Here is a 23,723-nt window from a genome sequence, read left to right on the forward strand (position 1 = left end):
AAAAAGAGGAGCAAGTTGATTATAAATGTTTATCTCCATATTATTAAAGTGCTGCAGTGTCAGTTTTGTCATTAAATGGATTCCACTGAAGGACATACAATGTGAAGCAAAATAACCAAAAGCCTTTTTCCCCATTTCAATTCTAGTATGGCTAGTTTTTAGACGTAGACAATCATCAGGCTCATGGAGGCTAGCAGTTATAGCTGCTAATGTGGAGTATCATAGCAAACAAAGAGGCAATCCAGAGTGAGGCTGTTGAAGGTAATGCTCCTTCCCACCCACACTGCTGATTTAGCACAGAGTGGGCACTTAGCGACGCTGTCAATCAAACCTGTTGCTAATGCTAGCAGAAGTGACCTCAGGAAAAGAAGGAGCCTGATTTGTCTGTTATTAATGTTCATATCTTGATTTACGGACACAATAGTGAAATTAAAACCCCAGGATCATGTTGACCAGATAAGACCAGACAAGACCAAAATGACGAGCCTGACAGCAGCAGTTACAGAGAGAGGGGTGTGCCCATGATCACTATTTATTTGGAACACAGGTTAGCTATGTCTACTTATATATGTACACTCTGTGTGTTCATCTTATATCTGGGGATGCAGTTCGATCATGTTTAAAAAGTTGATTTTATGATGAGTTTAAATTCCTGATTATAAACCATTGACTGTTACAGATGAACCGGCCAAGTTCCTGAACAAGGCCAGAGGTCCGATGGGGATGGCCTCCTCCCTCAAAGGAGACCTGGAGCTGAAATGTGAGGTATCTCCAGCCAGCGCGGCGGTGGTATGGAAGAAAGATCAGGTGGAGATCTCTGAGGACCAAAGAACCACCTTTGTCTCCAATGGCACCCAAAGGAAACTAGTGATCAAGGGTGCCAAGAAGAGCGATGAAGGGCACTACTCGTGTGAGACGGTCACAGACAAAGTCACATTCCAGGTCAAAATCAAAGGTACGAATGAGGAACACACTGCAATACAAGTTAGGTACAAAGAGCCAAAATTTTCAACCGTAAGAGTCAAAGAGCCACACGACACACTGATCTGCCAAGACAGACACACACACACACATTACTTCCCATAAAACACTCCTCTCCTTACAAAACAACAGCAAGCATTGTACTTCTGTTCATTTCAAGATAAGTGTCCACCCTCAACACACACATCAAATGCAGCTTAGTCAGAGTTAACACAGCACCTACCCCAGAGGTCAGATACCCCCCCACATAAACACACACACACACACACAGGCATCTCTTCCTCTCTCTCTTTCTCTCGCTCTATCAAACACACACACACACACACACACACACACACACACATTTTCTCTTTATCTTCATCTCTGTCTCTCTCTGACACACACGACACACACAACTACTGAAAACACTTCAGAAACACATGTAGGGCCTGTATAATATAAACTGATGGAATATTTTTAGTTTATTTTTTAAGTCTATTTTTTTTTATTATTCTAAGCTATTTATCTATTATTTTTGTTTTATTGCATGTACCATTTTCCTTCTTAACTGTGCGGTGCAATACTGGAATTTCCCCACTGTGGGACTAATAAAGGCTTATCTTATCTTATCTTATTAAAATATTAACACAAGCATAAGTCAGGTGTTATTTCCAAACTACATCACAGATTTTCTTACCTTGTTGGAGTGATGGGATGATAATATCAGTGGGATTTTTTTTTATTATCTGGAGCCAAGGTTTCAATTACATCCACAAAACACTGTTTTAAAAACTCTTCTTCGTTGTATGTTTTTTTAGCATGGGCAATCTTCCACGCCACTTTATAGGATGCAAGTGTCACAGTTTCTCCATGCTTGTTCAATTGCTGAAACATTTGAGACTGTCTTTTTACCTGGCTTTTCAAGGTGCTCAGTTTGTGCTTGCGTAGTTCAGAACCTTTGGGGAATTCCTTGTTCATATGAGCCTGGAGAGAGCTAAAATGAGGCTGAAGATTTGAAGCCTTGAAATGTGATATTTTAGTATTGCAGATTAAACAGAGTGATTTGCCATTCCGTTCAATAAAAAAGTAAGCATCTTCCCATTCTTCCAGAAATGTCCTGTGTTCATCCTCATATTTTCGTTTAGTTTTGCATTTTGCCATTTTGACTCGAGGGTAACAGTCTGCACGCGCATGAAATGTTTACTTATTTTCGAGGCATTAGACGTGACCCGCGCAGATGACGAGCGGTCACGTGTCAGACGCAGCGTAAAAAAAGCTGATAAATCAGTTTTTATATATTGTTTATTGTTTGTTTTAATAAGCCCTGGTGGATTTGAATGTGTTTTAAGAGAGAAAAAAAATAAGTGAAACATGAAACGATGCAAAGAGCCCTAGTATATAGAAAATATGATAAGAGGCAAAGAGCCGCATTCCTATTGGCAGGGAGCCGCATGCAGCTCGAGAGCCATGTGTTCGCCACCCCTGATCTATGGAGTATACTGTGTTAATGCTCCTAATGTGCTGTCATGAATGTCACTGCTTTTGTATGTGACGCTACAACGACGGTTCTATTGTCAGTTACTAGAGTTGGACAACAGCATGCTAGCTAGCTCACTGCCTCTTAAAGCTTATGCTAACTTTTATTAAAAGTGTAAAAACCAATTCAATTTCAAATTAATTAAAAAAAGTTTCTATATGTAGAATACTTCAGTTTGTGGTGTTTTAATATTTATTACTCCTCACATTAGCGTTAGCATTGAGACACAAACAAGTCTCTGTCTAAACACAGAAGTGTCTCTCGTGAAGTATTCTTTTTATTTGTGTAGTGTTTAACATGTTGTCAGTGACATCCACCTGCAGATCCCTGCCCACTGTCTGATCTTTAAGTATTTTTTCATTTTAGCACGACTCGGCAAAGACCTCATAGAAATAAAACTGGACAGGAAGTAATGATGCAAACAGTGAGGTAGAGGGTGCTGTTGTGCACAGAGATTATTGAGACTGCTGTTGTTTTGGCGTGGGTTTCGGCCGACAGTGTTCAGGAAATAAACAACAGGAAGAACTTTGTCATGTTTCCTCAAACACAACCCTACAGGTTCATTTGTTTTGAAAATGCTGTATTTATCATTAAAATGTTTAATAACTCTCAGTTTTTGCTGCTCTGAGTCTCCTCTTCTCTTGCTCCCTTCACTAAGTCACTCCCCCTTCAGAGCGCTATCACAACACAATCAGCGTTATATATTTATGAAAAATTGCCATGCTGGACCACGCATGGATGACTTATAAAACAACTTCAGGCTTTTGAGGAGGGAACAACATTATGGGAGAAATCTCCAAAAAGTCAGTTATACCTAATCGCCCCTCTTTAAACATATTTTTGTCTAGAAACTCAACCTGCCTTCTCCAGCAAGCAGTCCGTGCAGAGAGACATTAAAGCGGTCCTGTCCCAGAAGGCCATTCTCAGCTGTGACGTGTCAGACAGTAAGACGGAGGTGAAGTGGTACAAGGATGGAAAACAGATCATCTCCAGCCGCTCGGTCTACACGGAGGTCAAAGGCTCCACCCGAGTGCTGGTGATCGAGAAGGTGGAGAGGAGCGACGCTGGAGAGTACACGTGTGAAGCTGCAGGCGAGAAACTAGTGTTCAAGATCACAGTCACAGGTGAGCGGATATAATGACACAGACAGGTGTTTGGAATATTTTCACTGCAGATAAACAGCAGGTAACAGATACAATGGATATTTACGCATGAAAATATCTGAAATTTCTTATGGAAACAGAAGAGCAATTAAGTTAAAGAGGAAGCTGTTTATGCATCATTCAAAGTGCAACAAATTATAGTTTTATTAAGTTAATTTACTTAATGAACTTAACTACAACTTTTCAGGTTGTGGGCGATGCCATAAATTTTAAAATACTCATATAAATATTGGTTTAATTGGTCAAAACAGCATGAGGAATCTCGGTGTCGGCAAAACAAAATTTCAATTTTGTAACTGGACAAAAAGACAAAATAGAGAGGGGAGTTAAAGAGGCCATATTTGTTAAGAAAGACAATATGTGTTTGAACAGGAACAAGGTCTCATACATCTATCTCCTGTTTCTAACTCCATCTTCAGAACTGAATCTAAACAAGGTAAACAACATGGCTAGCCAGTATGCTAAAAGCCAGTATGCTAATAGGTGTGAGAGCACCATTAGAGGCCTGAATGATTGTGTTAAATATGACTCAGGCACAGTTCACTCTTAGTGTAGCTCATTAGACGTAGCCAACAAACAGAAGCTGTAAACAAACAGTGTGCTAGCTTCAGTGTAGTTTGCGCCTCCCTTCAGACAGATATAGCAGGCAGTGTCCAGCAGTAATCTGACCAGAACTGAAGAAGATTCTTGGATGAGTAGCTGAATGTCTTCACTCTAAAACTTTTGTCCAGTTACAAAATAGAATTTTTCTGTTGCTGTGGATCAGATCTGGATGACTGAGAGATACACAGACATGCCTCAGCAGAAAATATTTACATCATTCCTAATTTGTACTTGATGCTACGCTTCAAAAAGGTTGAAAATTGCCTTTGAATTATATGAAGTTGAACATTTTAATGATACTTGAATGAAACATAGCTTTTATTTAAGAATATTTCACAAAACTAAATTACAATTCGTTTGAATAACTAATATATAATAGCAAAAGACAAAATTAAATCTGTCAACTGGACAAATCGTTGTAGGAGTGAAGAAGTTTCGCTGCTTCTTCAGTTCTCAGTTTAATATATAACTTTGCTCAAACGTCTCAGTGCTGGGAGACTTTCAAAATTGTTTCATGAGGGATCTGTATATTTTGTGCATTAATACAAGAAGACAATTGTATAAACCTGTTTTACCTTTCAGAGCAACAGCCGTCTTTCTCAAACAAAGAGTCTGTCCAGAGGGAGGTGAAGGCCACTCTCTCCCAGAAGGCTGTTCTTAGCTGTGAGGTGTCTGAGACCAACACTGAGGTCAGGTGGTACAAAGACGGTAAACTGGTCACCTCCTCCAAGAGTGTCCACACCGAGGCCAAGGGCAGGAGTCGGCAGCTTGTGATTGACAGCGCAGAGAAAAGCCACAGCGGAGAATATATCTGTGAAGCTGGGACAGAGAAGCTGGTCTTCAAATTACATGTGGCAGGTAAAAACTAGGAAGGAATTTGGACAGTCCCTCACAGTCGGTGTTTTTTTCCTTTATTTTTACTACTTTATATACACACACAGAAGACAGATATATGAAGTAAGATATATGGAATTATGTAGTAAAGAAAAAAAGGTAAATAAATCTGCTAAATAGAGGCGGCAACAGTGGCTCAGTTGGTACAGTGTTCGTCCTCTTACCTGAAGGTTGGTGGTTTGAATCCCGCTCTTGACATAAACATCATTGGTAGAGTGATCAAATACGCTGATCTACAGGTTAGTGGTGCGATTCCAGCTCCCACAGATGAAAGGGCAAATGGTCAGATTTTTATATAGCTCTTTTCCATCTTTAAGGATCAAAGCACTTTACATCAAGGAACCACCCGCCCATTCACACACACATTCATACACCAGTGTACACAAACACCGCCAACCTGTGGGTCAGTGGATCTGACCGCTCAACCAATGTTTTTGTCCAGAGTGGGACTCTGGCGTTTTCAGATTTCTGTCCAGTTTTTGTTGTAATTTTTAATTTGACCCACCACAGATGCCAAAGTCCAGTCCGCCTTCTCCAACAAAGAGTCCGTCCAGAGAGAAGTGAAGGTTGTGTTGTCCCAGGCTGCCGTTCTGAGTTGTGACGTGTCTAACTCCAAAACAGAAGTGAAGTGGTACAAAGATGGAAAACTCCTGAGCTCCTCCAAAGCAGTACACACAGAATCCAAGGGAATGACGCGCCAGCTGGTCATTGACAAAGTGGAGAAGAAAGACACAGGAGAGTATATCTGTGAAGTTGGGTCTGAGAAGTTGGCCTTCAGAATCCACGTTGAAGGTAAGAAATGGTCTAGCGAGTGATTTGCATTTGTGTATGCCACCAGTCAAAAGTTTGGACACTCCCTCATTCAGTGTTCTTTTTCTTTATTTTTACTACTTTCTACATTTTACATACACACAGAAGACATAGATATATGAAGCAAAATATATGGAATTATGTAATTAAGAAAAATAAGTTTAATAAGAGTGGAGACTTTGAGCAGTTGAATATTTATATATATATATATATATATATATATATATATATATACATACACTACATTATTCCTTTTTAACTGGTCATGTTTATAAAATAGAATTTGCAAGACAGACTTGAATAATCATATGTAATGTAAGGAGGGAGGTCACGATTTACCAGTTTTATTAATTACTGTGAATATCGAGTCATCACTGAAATAAAAGGCAGGAGTCCAGGAGCTGCCTGACTGACTCAATAACAAGCATATAAATCCTGTCATCGTAAAGTTGAAGCCAAAGTCTCAAACATGAGATGTCCAGCTACATCTACGAGGTAATTATCCATTGTGGTTTGTCCAAGTAAAGGTAAAAACTCATGTCCAATCCTGAGAATAAAGAGGTCCAGAAAGTGTCTCAAGGCTCAGGGCACAAAACACACGTGCTTCGGAGTGAAAGTTTGAAGTAAGGCCCGTGAGAAACAGCTGCAAAAAGAAAGAGTTTGTCCTTATTTCAGGCAAGAGAAATAAACTATTCATATTAATATAATAGTGATCCCAGGGAAGACCCAGGACATGCTGGAGGGACTATGTCTCTTAGCTGGCCTTGGAACGCCTTGTCCCACTGAAAGAGCTGAAGGAAGTGTCTGGGGTTAGGGAAGTCTGGAGTCCCTGCTTAGACTGCTGCCCCCTGACCCAAACAGAAATCACTTCATAAGGAAAACAGAAACTAATGTTTCAGTGTAGTTAGCTGAAAGAAGACCTGGCCGCTTGGATGCGCAGACAAATGTCACTTTTTGTTCAGTTACAAAATTGAATTTTTCTTTTAGTTTTGTAAAAACACAAACAGAAACAGAACATTTGTATAATTCAAGTTAAAAGCAATAGAACTGATCTGCTTTATATTTGTTTTCCCAGAAGCTAAATCCTGTTTCCTGCACAAAGAATCCATCAAGAGGGAGGTAAAAACCAGCATCTCCCAGAAAGCCACATTGACGTGTGATGTGGCCGACAGCAAGACAGAGGTGAAATGGTACAAGGACGGAAAACTGCTGAGCTCCGGCCGCACCGTCCACCTAGAGTCCAAAGAGAAGACCAGACGCCTCGTGATTGATAGCGTGGAGAAGAAAGATGCTGGAGAATACATCTGCGAGGCCGGAAATGAAAAAATATCTTTCAAAATACAAGTTACAGAGCTGGAGCAAAAATCTCTTCAGAAATCAGAACAGAAATTGGAACAAAAAGCAGAACAGAAATCAGAACAGAAATTGGAACAAAAAGCAGAACAGAAATCAGAACAGAAATTGGAACAAAAGTCTGAGCAAATATCTATCAAAAAATCTGAACAGAAATTGGAAGAAAAATCAGAACTAAAATCCAAACAAAAAATAGAGCAAAAATCTGTATTCTCCAACAAGGAAAGTGTCCAGAAGGAGGTTAAAGCCACGCTCTCACAGAAAACGACTCTGAGCTGTGAATTGGCAGATGGTAAGATGGAGGTGAAATGGTATAAGGACGGCAAAGTGCTGACCTCCAGCAGAACTGTACACTGTGAGTCCAGAGGCACGAGCCGGCTGCTTATCATCGAGAACGTGGAGAGGAAAGATGCAGGAGAGTACACGTGTGAGGCGGGAACTGAGAGGCTCACATTCAAGATTCAAGTGGCAGGTATGACCAAAGTGATCCAAAGAACGTTTATGCAAAATGGGTGGTAACAGTAACCGAATATCGAGATAATGTCTTGGAAAAAGTAATGTCCTGAAGCATCACATTTTAACATTACAAGTCGCATTGCTTAAATGAATTGCTGTGGTGCAGCAACAGCTAAAGAAACAGAGGAAACTACATAGACCATGATGCTTTGCTCTGTTTCAGTGTAGACTACATGAAGAAATAAAGCTGTGTCTCAGAGCTAACAGTGATTTTTATTAAAATCAGAAAACATAAAATAAACAACCTCTTAAAATACAAATTAATTAAAATAAAGACAACCCGATTGATTTTATACGTACAATGCTTCAGTTTGTGGTGTTTTAATATGTATTATGCCTCAAAATTTGCATTAGCAGTAGCATTCAGACACAAACAGAAGTCGCCCTGCAGTATCTGTACTTTTACTTAAGTAACAAAATGGAGTACTTCTTCCACCACTGCTTACCAATAGCATTCACAAGGGATAAGGATGTCATTTGTTTACTTTGCCGTTGTTCATTCCGGTTGCTACCACAGAGGAAGCTCCACTGTCTCTTTGTAAACAGACGTATATTTTTATAAAGTGTATTTTTCAAGTGCAGATATTATTTTAAATGAGAAAATGTGAAATACTTATCTCAAAGTGACCAAGAGTTTCAAAAGGAGTTAAAGCCATAAGAATGCATAATACGTCTTCTTTAAAAATGTGTTAAGGAGCTGGTTTTTGATCATCTGCTGTTTCATTTTTCATAGAAGCTGCGGCTGGTTTCACAAACAAAGACACGGTGCAGAAGGACGTTAGAGCGTCTCTGTCTCAAAAGGCCACTTTGAGCTGTGAAGTGTCTGATACTAAAGCTGAAGTCAAATGGTACAAGGACGGAAAACCGCTCACCTCCAGCAAAGCAGTGCACATGGAGACGAAAGGCAAGAGACGCGAGTTGGTCATCGAGAAGATGGACAAGAAGGACGCCGGAGAGTACACCTGTGAGGCGGGGTCCGAGAAACTCACCTTCAAACTGCAGGTGCAAGGTAAAGACTCAGGTTATATGCTGGAAAATTGTGGAGCTTTGGGCATTTCTAATCAAAACCACAGTCTAATACAGTGATCGTTGCTTCTTTATTTATCTGAAAGTTAATAAGGATAACATGATTTTTCAAATTTTAAATTTTAAACATGCGATGAAAAGCGCAGACCACAGACATGAGGGGAATCATATGAGCACGAAGACTGCAGCGGGATATGGCATGAAGAAACCGCACACCACAAGCTAAAAGTTGTGAGCACACCTGGCGTTAGCTGTTTCCCGTCTACAGTAAAACAACTCTGAGACTCTAAAGCAGGGGTGTCAAACTCATTTTTACAGAGGGCCACATCAACAAAATGGCTGCTTTCAAAGGGCCAGATGTAACTACCGTAAATTTCTGACTATAGAGTGTACCTGAATATAAGCCGCACCAGCTAAATTTGAGAAGAAAATCAATTTTGTACATATATAAGCCGCACCTGAATATAAGCCGCAGGTTTTCATGTTGTAACAATAGATATTTACACAGAAAGACCGTACATGGAAATGTTTTTTTTTTAAAACTGTACCTGAAAATTGGCACCAACATGGGATGAACATACCTGCAGGTTTAGAAAATAAAGCTGTACCAACATGGGCCATCTGCTTTTATTTCCTTTTGTCGTCTTTTTACATTGACCGAGTTGGATTCATTGATGCCGAGTTTACGTGCAGTGGCTCTATTTCCTTCTTTATCTTAAAAACTGCATCATATCCATTTCTTCGTGTGTTTTCCATGATGAGGGCGTGTGCATGATGCGCAAAATGACCATTCAAAATCAAAACTAGTGAATTCTTCAGAGCATAATCTTTCCCCACGTCTGTCTCACTTTTACGTTTACAGCTAGAGAGCGCCCCCAGGTGGCTGTTATCCAGTAAAATTCTATAAATAGGCCGCACTGTTGTATAGGCTTGTTGTATAGGGTTCAAAGCGTGGGAAAAAGTCACGTCTTATAGTCCGAAATTTACGGTAAATGGTCACATTTTTCTATAGCGCTTTTCCACCTTCAAGGCACTCAAAGCACTTTACAACAAGGAACCACTCACCCATTCACACACACATTCATACACTAGTGTACGCAGACGCTGAGGGCAAGGTAGGTTAAGTGTCTTGCCCAAGGACACAACGACAGCATTCATCTGTGTGAGCTGTGAACCTATGGATCAGTGGATCAGGATTTGCATAGATATAAAAATGGCCGTGTAACTTGTGTATCTCCTGATAAACTGATATTTTAAGACAGTCATACATTTTAATTTACCTTTTCGTGGGCCATATTAAATGACATGGCGGGCCACATTTTGCCTACGGGCCTTGAGTTTGACACGTGTGCTCTAAAGTGTTCTAAAGATCAGAAGATCAGAGCATTGGACTTCTACTTTAGAAGAGTGGAGGAAGAGAGAGAGGAGGCACTTCTACTTTAGACAGAAGTCAAACCTGTGTTGTTATTATTATTAGTGAAGTGCAGTGTGGTGCAGTCGTTCAGATAAATGCTTTTAATGCACAGAAGACTGGAGATAAACACAGAACACACACAGGAAGTGGATGAAGTTTTTAAATTGGTCTCCCTGAAGTCGGGGAGAAGCAAATTAGTTCTTAAAATGGGCAAATGATCCTGTAGTTTTTTCTTTAGTTAAAGTTGGACTTAACACCTAAACTCCACCCACAACCACATTTGCAAAAAAGCAGATAAACTGGGCAAGAGCCTGTGGACTAAAGTGAGGGATTCTTGAGGTATAAGGACCTCTGTGATTGGTCTGTCCATACTTCAAACTCCGCTCTTGCAGCCAAATGTTTGTAATCAGCAACACCTGGCTTTAATTAATCTTTTTTGATCAGAATCAGAATCAGAAGACTTTTATTGCCATAGTCTGTGAACACAGTTCACAAACTAGGAACTTGCTTCGGTGAAAAAGTGCAACATAAACACACTGAATAAATACAAATACAAATAAGGGCAATGCACAAAGTTAAAAAGATATGCTTAAAAAATCAAATGAAATACTTAAAGGGAGAATATATATACAACAGCAGCATCAGAACAACAGTGCAAACATGGCTTATTAAAGGGACCGGTATTATAAAGTGTCCAGTTTAGTGCAGATATTATAAAGTGTTCATGAGACAAACAGCAGAGGGGAAGAAACGGACCGTAGCCTCCTGCCAGAGGGAAGTGGCTCAAATAGTCCATGTCCAGGGTGAGAAGTGTCAGCTGCTATACGGCCTGCTCGCCCCCGAGTCCTAGAGACGTACAGGTCCTGTATAGATGGAAGGCTGCAGCCAATCTCCTTCTCAGCAGAGCGCACAATGCGCTGCAGTCTCTGTCTGTCCCTGGCAGTGGCCCCAGCGAACCACACAGTGAGGGAGGAGGTGAGGATGGACTCAATGATGGAAGTGTAAAACTGCACCATCATCTGGACTAGCAGCTTGAGTTTCCTCAGCTGCCGCAGGTGGAACATCCTCTGCTGGGCTTTCTTGATGAGGGAGCTGATGGTCGGCTCCCACTTGAGATCCTGATTGATGCAGGTGCCCAGGAAGCGGAAAGAGTCCACAGTGGTGATGGGGGAATCCGTGATGTCACCAAGTACTTAAAATTGCAGAGGCCTTTGAAGGCAGCACACACTTAGCTTTAGATGTTTTTGATCAGAAAGGTGCAATTGTTTAGTGTTTAGTTCCACTTTAACTCAGAGGGAGCTTGCCTTATTTTTTTTCATGATATTCATTAGATTTTATGCAGCTAAAACTTGGAACAGTCTTCCTGAAGATGTGAGACAGGCCTCTACTTTGACAATGTTTAAATCCAGACTCAAAACAGTTCTGTTTAGCTGTGCATATGACTGACAGGTTTTTATTCTGCACTCTTCTCTTTTAATGTTAATTTTATGATGATTATTTGTGATTATTTATGTTTGATTTGTGTGATTTTAATGTCTTTCTTATTCTGTAAAGCACTTTGAATTACCTTGTGTACGAATTGTGCTATACAAATAAACTTGCCTTGCCTTGCCATAGGTTGTGAGAATGAGTTCCAGAGTGCAGGGGTGGCAGCAGTTGGTGAGGTTGATGTTGGTTGATCTGAGGAGGTGGGTGCGACAGTGCTGAAGGGGAGGTCTGTGAGAGAGGGAGGGGCCACGTATGGAGGGAGTTGCAGGTTATGAGGAGGACCTTGTATTGGATGTAGGATTCTACGAGGAGCCAGTGGAGTCATTTAAATTGAATATTTAAGATGTATTTATTTAATTTTTCACAGAAGCAGCAGTGAAGTTCCAGAAAAAGTCAGTTAAAGATACCTCTGTTCAAACCAAAGAAGACATTGTACTGACCGCAGAGCTCACCACAGAAGGAGGCACAGTCAAATGGTTCAAAGATGGAGTGGAGCTGAATGAGAGCGCTCAGTTTCAGACGAGGAAAGAAGGACTTACACGAACCCTCATTGTCAAAGCCAGTGAAGCCAAAGACAGCGGCACCTACACCTGCCAAACCACGGATGACAAGCTGGAGTTTGAAGTGCAAGTTAAAGGTTGGTCATATAAAGGTCTCATAACAGCTGATGAGTTTAAACCAATCACTGCCCACTCTATGGAAATGTAGGTCGACCATCTCTATCTGCCAGAAGAGAGCAACACTGTATAAAATGTATTTATAAGGGACTACAACGATAGACCGACTCAGTGTCTCACGTGTTTGTTGAACTTTGATACAAGAACTTTTAATACAAGATCTCATGTCTACCATAGACTGTATAAAGAAATGAACTGAGTGTGACGTCACCCACAGAGTTTGGCTCCAGTCAAATGAAGCTCATCGAGGCTAGCAGTTATAGCGGCTAATCTGGAGCCAAGATCCATATTCGAAATTCCGCGAGTATCATAGCAACCAAAGCACTAATCTGGTGCGAGGTTGTTGAAGGTAATGCTCCTTCCCTAAGCAACTCTGTCAGTCAAACCTGTTGCTAATGCTAGCGGGAGCGACCTCAGGGAAATCATATCTTGATTTAGAGAGGGTTAATATGAATATTTTAAGAGCAAAATGACGAGTCTGACAGCAGCAGTTACAGAGAGAGAGAGGCCACAGATTTTTAACAGAAAGTGAATTGGAGCCAGAGTTCATAGAGCAGGAAGTGTGCCCGTGATCACTTCCTATTTTGAACATGGCAGCTAGCACTTTAGCTATGTCCATTTGTATATACAGTCTATGTTGCCTGCGTCTATAATTTTAATATTGTCCCTTCCAGAGCCTAAACAAGTGAGGTTTACCACCAAGCTGAATAACGTGGCAGCAATGGAAGGCAAAGACGCCATCTTTAAGTGCGCCATCAGCCCTGCAGATGCTGATGTGAAGTGGTTCCACTGTGGCGTCCCTGTGACTGTTGGACCAAAGTATCAGACTGAACATGGAGGCTCCAGTTTCTCTCTGACCATCACGTCTGTGACCCTGAAGGACGCAGGAGAGGTCATCGTCGACGCAGAGGGAAAAACATGCAAGGCCACGCTACAAGTCCAACGTAAGAATGTTTATTCAAGTTTATTTAATCCAAGTGTATTTCTATTGCACATTTAAAACAACTTGAGCTGAGTGCTTCACATAAAAGTCCAACAAATATACAGATAACACGATAGATAGGATAAGAACAATGAAACACCTGTATATTCTGTCTAGTGTTAAATGCCAGGGAGGAGAGGTGGGTTTTGCAGTCTAGTCTTTAACTGTATTAAAGACTGAGAAGGTCTGACAGGCAGAGGGCGCTGTTCCATAGAAAAGGCTCTGTCACCTCTGGTCTTGAGCCTGGCTTTGGGCACAGCAGCAGGAGCTGGTCAGCTGACCTCTGACCTCTGGACTGTGGATGGAGTATAGGGCTGCAGTAACTCCCTCAGATAAAGAGAACCCATAGAGTGCAGACAGAGGACCCATAGAGTCACACATTTTAACACAATCAATGACATTTTGAACTGACTTGATATGAAGGAGGAGCCAGTGCAGCTACACAGCACAGGCATGTTGTGTCTTGTTTCTTAGTTTTTGTTTTTTAATTTTTTCAAAATCCACCTGTGGAAGGTAGAGCTTTACTTTACTGGAGCATGGAGCCTCAACTGAAAGAAGCTGGACTTTATCACATGTAACATTTCTAGTGGAAGGCCCACCAACTTCTTGCCTTGCTAGTTTGTATCTATGTCAGTGGAGCACTACCCACTAGGTTTTTTAGTTAAGGATTTTTTTTATTTTTTTTTATGGTGAATTAATGCAAGATAGATTAGTTCAAAGTTATCCTGCAGAGCAGGTAAAGCAATTCAAATTTTATGAGACAAGCGGGCAACAGATCCTCTACCAGAAAAGTTACATAATGCTGTTTTATTTTCTGCGGATGATTATTAGACTTTTGGGATTACATTTTTTTCTTTGTGCGATCAATAATACATTTTGATATATATATTTTTTCAAATTCAATGTATTTTACAGATGAACCAGTGACTTTTAAGAAGAAGCTAGAAAACCTGACTGTGGAGGAGCAGAGCGACGCCAAGATGGAGGCAGAGCTGAGCAAAGCCTCAGACGACGTGCGGTGGATGAAGAATAGTGTGGTGATCCAGCCATCTGTAAACGTTCAAATACAAGTGAACGGAGCCAAACAGACCCTGGTCATCAAGAACGTCACCACTGCTGACCGCGGCTTGTACTCCTGTGAGACGCTGGATGATAAGACCCAAGCCAAACTCACTGTTGAGAGTAAGATAATACCACTGACCTAAGAAATGAACATTGTTAGTAAGGATGTCACAATATAAAATTTTAGTGTCACAACTGAAGAGTTTATTGGCAAAAACATAAGTGTCATTTAAAAGTCAAGTTAAATGTCATTGGAGACTTGTACTTTACTCTTAGTGTAGTAAATGGCCACATTTTTATATAACACTTTCCCACCTTCAAGACTCAAAACGCTTTACATCAAGGAACCACTCACCCATTCACACACACATTCATACACCAGTGTACACTGGAAGCAAGGGAAGGGGGGTTTAGTGTCTTGCCCAAGGACACAATGACAAAATTCATCTGTGGGAGCTAGAATCGTACAGCCAACCTGTGTGTCAGTGAATCTGACCACTCAAACAATGATGTTGTTTGCGGGAGCGGGATTCGAACTGCCAACCTTCGTACTTCGCACAACTGAGCTACTGTGAAATTTTCAAAAGACATATGTTACTGCTGTCCAAACATAATTCCATCCCTTCTTGATAAAATTTAGTTCACGTTATAATGGAAACGAAGATATCGGCTTTTCTATTGAACTCCTCAGATATTTTGAAAAGAAAAGTCACAATATAACAACTCTTCACCATTACTGATAGGTTCAGGTTCAGGTGACTTTACCTGCAGGTATATTTGTTTTGCAGCATTCAAACAGGCTGAGGTCCTAAAAACATGTTAGTTACATACACACAGGCTCCCAATTCCTGTGACACACTTGATACAAAGTGTTTTTGTTTCGTTCTCTAATACTTCTTGAGTGCAATAGTTGTTGTGAATTACACTTTGGAGCAGAGATATAGTTGAAATTACATAATTTTACTTCCAAAATGATCACTACTACTACTGATAATACTGTGACTTGAAAAATCATAATTATCGACAGACCTATTTTTCTTCTTTTCTTATTTAGTGAAGAAAATCCAGTTGGTGAAGGGCTTAAAAGAAACAAAAGCGTGCGAGACGGAGACTGTTACTCTGGAGGTTGAGCTGAGCCAGGCCGATGTGGAGGGAACCTGGACTAAAGATGGGTCAAAGCTCAGGTCTGGGTCCCGCTGTAGCATCACAGTCCTGGGGAAGAAACATGTGCTCACTCTGTCCAGCCTGAAGAAGGAGGACGCTGGGACGGTCTCCTTCCAAGCCGAGGGTGTCCACACGTCGGCCAAGCTTATGATCACAGGTATGAGCCATTATTTCATCAACATCATTAGTTCACTCAGACAATTACAGGATTTATTCATTTAACAGAAAATCACATTTTCTTTTAGGAAATTGAAAATTGGATTCGAAATACACTTGTGATTCAATTCAAATTTATTTCTATAGCACATTTAAAACAACAAAAACAGCTGCCCAAAGTGCTTCACATGAAAGTAAACAAAATAAATATACAAATACATGATACATGGGAACAGAATAATAAAACACCTGTATATCCTGTCTAGTGTTAAATACCGGGGGGAGAGGTGGGTTTTCAGTCCAGTCTCAAACTGTATTAAAGACTCCGCCTAGAGGGCGCTGTTCCATAGTCTGGGCTCGGCTTTGGGCACAGCAGCAAGAGCTGGTCCGCTGACCTCTGACCTCAGGACTTTGGGTGGAGTATAGGGCTGCAGTAACTCCCTCAGATAAAGAGGACCCATACAGTGCAGAATTGACCCAATGAGTGCAGACATCTGTTTTAATTTTTGTCAAGAAATTTTGATTTAGTTTTAGTTTTTTGTCTAAAATGTTTTTTAGTTTTAGTCAAGATTTAAAATGTTTAAAAATGTTTCTCTTATTGTGGTAATTTAAGCTAAATCCATAAAACCAGCCAGGCCCTTCGATAGACATTTGGGCCTAGAGGCAAGAACCCTCACATGGGCCCTCCTCTAATATAAATGAATAGGAAGAGGGTCCAATTCTGGGCCTTGGGTTACAGATCCCTTTGTCCCCTCCTGCCAACTCCCCTGATACCAGCTAATATAGTTTTTCTCTTTGAACTTTGATAAATTGGATTGCATTGCTTCATGTGTTCCTCAGATGTTGAGTTGATTTATGGTCTGGTTTAGTCGACAAAAATATCTACTTTTCGGCAGTGGTGGAAAAAGTACGCAATTGTGTTACTTAAGTAAAAGTACAGATAGCAGAGCAAAAAAATACTCAAGTAAAAGTAAAAATATCATATAAAAAAATCTACTTAAGTAAAAGTACTTAAGTACCCATTTAAACATTTACTTAAAGAGTAAAAAATCAAAGTATTTTGTTTGAGTTTGAGGTCTAATAAAGCTTCAAATGTGGTGATCTTGATCAAGATTTGAGCAGAATTTTGTTCAACAGAAACAACTGAATCCATAATTTTTTCTATTTGTTTTATTTGTATATTTTCTGTTTGTTTGAATTATGAACATGTTAAAAATAAACCCCCAGGCTTTTCAGCAGCTCTCTCCTAATAATAAAAATACTTACTTTTCAATCCAGTTCAAAAATGTAGTGGAGTAGACAGTACACATACTGCTCTCAAATGTCCTGAAGTAAAATTAAAAAGTATACACTTTAAAATGTACTTAAGTCAGGCCATACTGCCCATACTGTGGCCTGGGGGCATATTGAGGCCCTCAGACCAATTTTTCTTGGCCCTCAAGCTTCCAGGTGAATTGGCCACTATTACCTTAAACAGTACTTTTTAGTGTACATTTCTGAAAATCTACTTATTGTCTATCTCAAATATTTAATGTGTCCCATTGAGGATGTAAGCATGAATAAAGGTCTAGTGGTTCAGTCTAATTTGTAATAATAATGCAGACTTTATTCACTGTATTGGCGACCAGTCTATGGCCCTCAATCAGCCCTTAGCTTTGTCTGTATTTTTATATGTGGCCCTTAATGAGAAAAGTTTGGATACCCCTGACTTAAGTAAACAACAGATACCTCAAAATGTATACTTGAGTATAGTACTTAACTACTTTTACTTCGTTACCTTCCATCACTGCTTTTAGTCATAGTTTTAGTTGACAAAATGTGTGCGCATTTAGTAACAGTTTCAGTCATCAAGATAATGTTTTGGTTTAGATTTAGCTAAAATATGGCAAAAATTCAAAATACTGTAAACATGTTAGCATGTTAGCAGTGCTGTTAAATTTGTTTTGATTTTCCAGAACCACCCATTATGATCTGTAAGCCCATCATGGATGTTAGTGCCGCTGAAAAGGAGAAAGTTACTTTTGAATGTGAAGTGTCCAGAACAACTGCAGATATTAAATGGTTTAGGGTAAGTGTCACTGGAAGCCAAAACACTGCTTTTCCTGTGAAAGCCTAAAAAATACTGATCACAACTCCACATCTGCAGGATGACAAGGAACTCAAATCCGGAAAGGATGTCTCCATCCATTCCCTGGGCAAAAAGCACTCTTTGGTCATTAATAAATGCAGTTTTGAACACGCTGGGACCTACATCTGCCGCACTCCTGACGACAACACTTCTGCCAAGCTCCAAGTTCATGGTAAGATATCGTCAGCTTGCTCTATATGATAATGTGGACCAAAGAAACCAGAGAAACAAATCAGTTACCGGGATGTGTTCTTCATCCCTGCAGCCAGAGAAATAAAGATAGTGAAGAGGCTCGAGGATGTGGAGGTGATGGAGAAAGAGAGCGCTACGTTTGTTTGTGAAGTCTCCCATGACGAGGTGGACTGCCAGTGGTACAAAGGAAGCAACCGAATCAAAGCCAGCGACAATATCAAAATGAGGCAAGAGGGTAAGACCAGAACACAACGTGGTCCATAGTTTGGTTGAAAGGAGCACTGTTATTCTTGCTTTTATTTCATTGTGGTTTGATCAATGTGATGTTTTTTAATTGTTTTAATAAGGCTGTTTTTAATAGACAAACTTCTATCGCCTTTCCACGTAACTCTGGTTCTGTCCTCCCTCCACATCACTCCAATTCTATCTTCCCTCCACATCCCTCCAGTTCTATCCTCCCTCCGCATCCCTCCAGTTCTATCCTCCCTCCACATCACTCCAGTTCTATCCTCCCGACACATCACTCCAATCCTATCGTCCCTACACATCACTCTGGTTCTGTCCTCATCCCACAGCACTCCAGATCTGTCCTGCCTCCACATCACTCCGGTTCTATCCTCCCTCCACATCAGTCCAATCCTATTGTCCTTCCACATCACTCTGGTTCTAGTGCTTTACATCAAGGAACTCACCCAGTCACACACACTGGGGATGAGATGGGAGCCTTAAGTGCCTTGCCCAAGAACACAATGACAGCATTCATCGGTGGTAGCTGGAATCACAAACCCAACCTGTGGGTCAGACGATCTGACTGCTTAACCAATGATGTTTATGTCGAGAACGGATTTCAAACTGCCAATCTATGACCCACTGCCCTGGACGCAGCCTCCACTCCTCTGGTCAGAACCTCTTGGGTCTCCTTTTCGCTCCATGTGGCCGGCTCTATGGATTCTTTTAAAAAGAAGTTGAAGGCTCTCCTGTTTAGAAACGCTTTGGCTGAGTCCTCTGACCCTGTTCAACTTGTTGTTGTTTACTAAGTGCCCTTGCTCTCTGTAAGATAATATTGCTTTGCCAGGAATGTTCCATAGTATGACATTAAATCTGCCAATCTCTATGGAGACATCACCAGATCGAGTTACGGCAGTTTTAAATGACAAGTTTTGCCATGTAATTTAATACATGCAAAACAGAGAAGTGTAATGTCACACAGTGGAACATTCTAGCAATAACATCTCCACGGAGACAAGCATGCAGGGATGGAGCTGCCACCTCAGAAGTTACACAGTGCACCTTTAAACCATTCAAACATACTACTGGTTACTTACTTCAACCAATACCTATAACAATATTTGTCATTGATAGCTGATAAAGTAAAACCAATAATACACTCTAAAGTCTAGAGTCTAGAGTCTGATTTTTTTAAATGTAAAGACTGTGTCCGAATGTCTCCCCTAAACCCTGATCCCTCACTCCCTACACAGGCCTTGACCCCCTCATTCACTCCACAGCCCCTGACCCCTCATTTACTCTATAAGCTTGACTCTTTAGTGGACTCTATAGAGCCTTATTCACAGAGATATTTAGAGACACAGCTAAAGTTTAAACTCTGATAAAAGTTGATTTGTGTTATAAATACTGATCAGATTGGACTGGCACAGGTTTTTATGGACTAATAATAATAATCAGACAATTTTATGTCAAACTGGATCTCACGTAAATAGACTGGATTTTACATTTTTTTGTCTGAGATGTGGACATTCTCGCTCTGTTAGCAGCTCAAGCTAAAGTGGCTAACGCTAGCAGCTTTACACCCTAACGGTTTATTTATTTGAGTGTTTTCTTCATAATCAGGATCCACAGTGACATAAACCAGTGTTTCTCTCTGTTTCATTCAGTTGTGTTGTGTCCAGTTAAAGAACTGTCTCTGTCTGCTGTTGTTTTTCTGACTCTCACAATGCATTGTGGTCTATACTGACCACTCTAGTGACCACTGATGCCCACTATTTTTCAAGGTGCATTGTGGGAAAGTGACCTGACCCCTAAATAGTGCCCCTGTAGGAAGAGTGTGGACATTCAGACATAGTCTAACACTTCTTTATCTCTGTGTTTGTTTTAAGCAGGGGGGCCGTCTACCTGAAAAGTTACATAGTGCGCCTTTAAATATTGAAGATGAGGTTCAAATATGAATCTTTTTCCACAGGCAAGACGTATACGCTGGTGTTCAAGTCGGTTTCCATAGAAGACATGAGTGAGATCAAATTCACAGCAGACAAAGCCTCATCTGCAGCAAAACTGAAAGTGAAAGGTAAACAGAGCGCTGTTGTCATGGGCCTGCGTGTCAGCCATGTTTACTGTGGTTTACATGTGACAGACATGTGGCTGCAAATGGATTCTATTAATCACACACTGAACATTGTTGTGTGGTTGTGACATAAGGCTAAGAAACATTTAAGAAATGAATCATGATTTCCCCTTATGTTGATGTATTTATCTTTTAGTATATTTTAATTGTTCCTATTAAAACAAATAAATATGACTTTTAAGAGTAATTTCATGAACACAAAGACAGACCAATAGTGCCATTTAACCATAGACTGTATATATAAATGGACATAGCTTACCTGCTAGCCGCCACGTTCTAAATAGGAAGTGATTATGGGCATCATTTTGGTCTTAAAATGTTCATATTAACCCACTCTACATGATCCTGGGGTTTTTATTTCATTATTGTGTCTGTAAATCAAAATAGGATCATTAATAACAGGCAAATCAGGCGCCTTCTTTTCCTGAGGTCGCTCCCACTACACTGGACAGCATTGCTAAGCGCCCGTGCCCTGCTGGATTGGCTCTTTGGTTGCTATGGTGGTGGGAATTCCAAATATGGAACTGGGCTCCAGATTAGGCCCTGTAACTGCTAGCCTTGATGAGCTTCATTTGACTGGAGCCGAATGCCGTGGGTGACGTCACACTCACTTAGTCCACTCCTGTATACAGTCTGTGATTAAAACACAAAAGAATGCTCCATTTTCTTCCTCCCTTCCTCCTTTCCTGACAGAGCATTGGCTGTGGACTGCTAAAAAAAAACAAAAAAAAAAACTCAAGCTAATTATTGACTATTTGGAACAATTTAATCCTGATTTGATTGAAATTCCATAAATTGCACAGCCTTACTCCAACAACTAGACCAGGGAGATGAGTTTTATATACACTTTTCACTCACATAGACAACACAACCATCTGACAATGATTTGGTTCATGATTCATACAGTCCGCATTATGTCTGCGTAGTTGTGCCTCATTGAGACCTGATGGCAAAACCAAACATTTCCCATACAAGAATGTGGCCCTTGTATGGGAAGGGAATTACTATTGCAAAACATTCTATATACATTTTTCAAAAGAATATGAATTCTCAATATTAAATACGTAACTGTATCGATGAATTGTTATTATAGAACTGCCAGTCAAGTTTGTGAAGAAACTCAGGGACAAAATAGCCATTTATAAGCACCGCGGCCATCTTGAATGCCAAGTGTCCCGCGCTAGTGCTAAAGTCAAGTGGTTCAAGAACAAGACGGAGCTCAAACCCAGCAAGAAGTATGAGATTAAGAGTGAGGACGTGTACCGCCAACTCACCGTCAACGACGTTGACTCTGGAGATGAGGACACTTACGTTTGTGACGCCGCTGATGACAAGACTTCCTGTAAACTGCTGGTAGAAGGTAACGGTAGTCATGGTTCTAGAAGGTGTAGGGTTCAAATTAAAGCCCGCCACACACTACACAATTATATGGCCGATTTAGGACCAAGTTCTTCCCAACTTTGGGTAGGGGTGACCCAATTTAGCATCCTCTTATGTGATTTTTTTAGCCGCTGCGCTCCTTGTGTGTCGTTTCCGAGGGACTATGAGTTGCTTTGTTATATCTTAACCACAAAAAGGAAATAAAATTTATTGGTATAGCACAAGTCGTACACAAAGTAATTCAAAGTGCTTTACAGAATAAGAAAGACATTAAAATCACAATACAAACATCATCATAAAATTAACATTAAAATAGAATTGGCAGAATAAAACCCTTTCAGTCATATGCTGAGGGGGGACCAAAAGATTCAGAACTCGGGTGAACAGTTTAACAAAGTTTATTTACAGAGAATATAATGCAAATGAAGGTAGAAGGAGCAGACAATTGAGAGCGGGGTTGTTCGCAGTAGTCTTCGAACGGATCGTGGGCAGCGGGGTCAGAGACGAGGTAGTCCGTACTGGTCGAGGTTAACTGGGTCAGCAATTGTGAAGTTCATACCAGTTGTGGAGAGTTGGGTTGGAGGCAAAGGAGCTGTACAGGTTCAGGGAGCGGAATCTGGCAAGGAACAACAGACATCCTACTGAATGCAAAGTAACAAATGCAAAACACGAGACTGAGTCCAGGTGCAGCTTGATTATGGAATGAATTGCAGGTGTGCATGGGAGGACCCTGAATCTCTGCCCAGCTCCAGGCTCTGACACAGAAGAGAGGGGGAGAACAGCACAAAAACACAGGACAGGCATCTTGACATATGCACTGCTAAACAGAACCATTTGAGCCTGGATTTAAAAATTGTCAAAGTAGAGGCCTGTCTCACATTTTCAGGAAGACTGTTCCAGGTTTAGGCTGCACAAAACTCAAACGCTGATTCCCCAGCTCTGACTCTGGGACCAGCAGGAGGCCGGGACTAAACCAGGACTACACCAGGAGGTGGCTCCCTGAAGTCCTCACAGTGTGAGATGGCTCATGTGGCAGTAATATGTTGGAGATTCACTTTGATACTGGTCCATGGAGAGACTTGTTCACAAGCAGAGCTGCTTTAAAGTCTATTCTCTCAGGAGCCAGTGCAGAGACCTGAGCACAGGACGCATGTGAGAAGTGCTTCCTGGTTCTAGTCAGGACAAAACATCACCACAGCAACAGCCAATAAAATAGAGCCACAACTTTTAGCTTGTGGTGTGTGGTCTCTTCGCTGCCATATTTTAAATCTCATACAGTTCTCCTCATGTCTGTGATCTGCGCTTTTTGTTTAATGTTTAAAAATTGTTTAAGACTGAAAAATTGTGTAGTGTGGCGGGCTTTAGGAAAACAAAAAAAGAACTGCAAAAACACAATGGCCATCAGATTACATGTGCAATGAGGTATTTGTGGATGTTATGTGGTGTCTGAATGTCCTGTAGATGTGCAAGACATCGAGCAGCTCCCAGTGTTGTCAAAAAATCAGTACACATATACTAATCAATATTAAAACTATCATCATAACTTGATACTCACAAAAAAATCCCATAATTATAGGACAAAATTTGACCTTCCCTGAGTAGTTTTAGAATGTAATCTAATGTAAGCCTACATGGTAATATTTGTGTTTTGTGAAGAAAATGTTCTTTTGTGAAAACACCAATAGCCCTTACCCACTTAACTTTGCTACTGAAGTTTTTTGGACAAAATATAAATAATTTCTGCCTGGACCGTCACTGTAATTGCTTTGTAATTGAATATATCTTATTCATATTTGTTATTTTATTATGTCTTTCATATGTATCTAAAATGTAGAAAGTAGTAAAAGCATTGAATG

General features: G+C 40.6%; 1 protein-coding gene across 1 annotated transcript in view; it reads left to right on the top strand.

Moving 5' to 3' along the window:
- Positions 1 to 23,723, top strand: part of LOC117384819 (obscurin-like) — a 96,890-nt gene that overhangs the window by 17,823 nt on the left and 55,344 nt on the right. Inside the window, 15 exon segments of the mRNA XM_055228494.1 lie at positions 680 to 955; positions 3,346 to 3,621; positions 4,846 to 5,121; positions 5,668 to 5,949; positions 7,043 to 7,792; positions 8,570 to 8,845; positions 12,132 to 12,401; positions 13,116 to 13,385; positions 14,339 to 14,605; positions 15,540 to 15,806; positions 17,761 to 17,873; positions 17,952 to 18,105; positions 18,199 to 18,360; positions 20,326 to 20,430; positions 21,581 to 21,847. Of these exon segments, the coding sequence (XP_055084469.1) occupies positions 680 to 955; positions 3,346 to 3,621; positions 4,846 to 5,121; positions 5,668 to 5,949; positions 7,043 to 7,792; positions 8,570 to 8,845; positions 12,132 to 12,401; positions 13,116 to 13,385; positions 14,339 to 14,605; positions 15,540 to 15,806; positions 17,761 to 17,873; positions 17,952 to 18,105; positions 18,199 to 18,360; positions 20,326 to 20,430; positions 21,581 to 21,847 (4,011 nt within the window).

The sequence above is a fragment of the Periophthalmus magnuspinnatus genome, chromosome 17 (assembly GCF_009829125.3).
Source record: "Periophthalmus magnuspinnatus isolate fPerMag1 chromosome 17, fPerMag1.2.pri, whole genome shotgun sequence".
Lineage (NCBI taxonomy): Eukaryota > Metazoa > Chordata > Actinopteri > Gobiiformes > Gobiidae > Periophthalmus > Periophthalmus magnuspinnatus.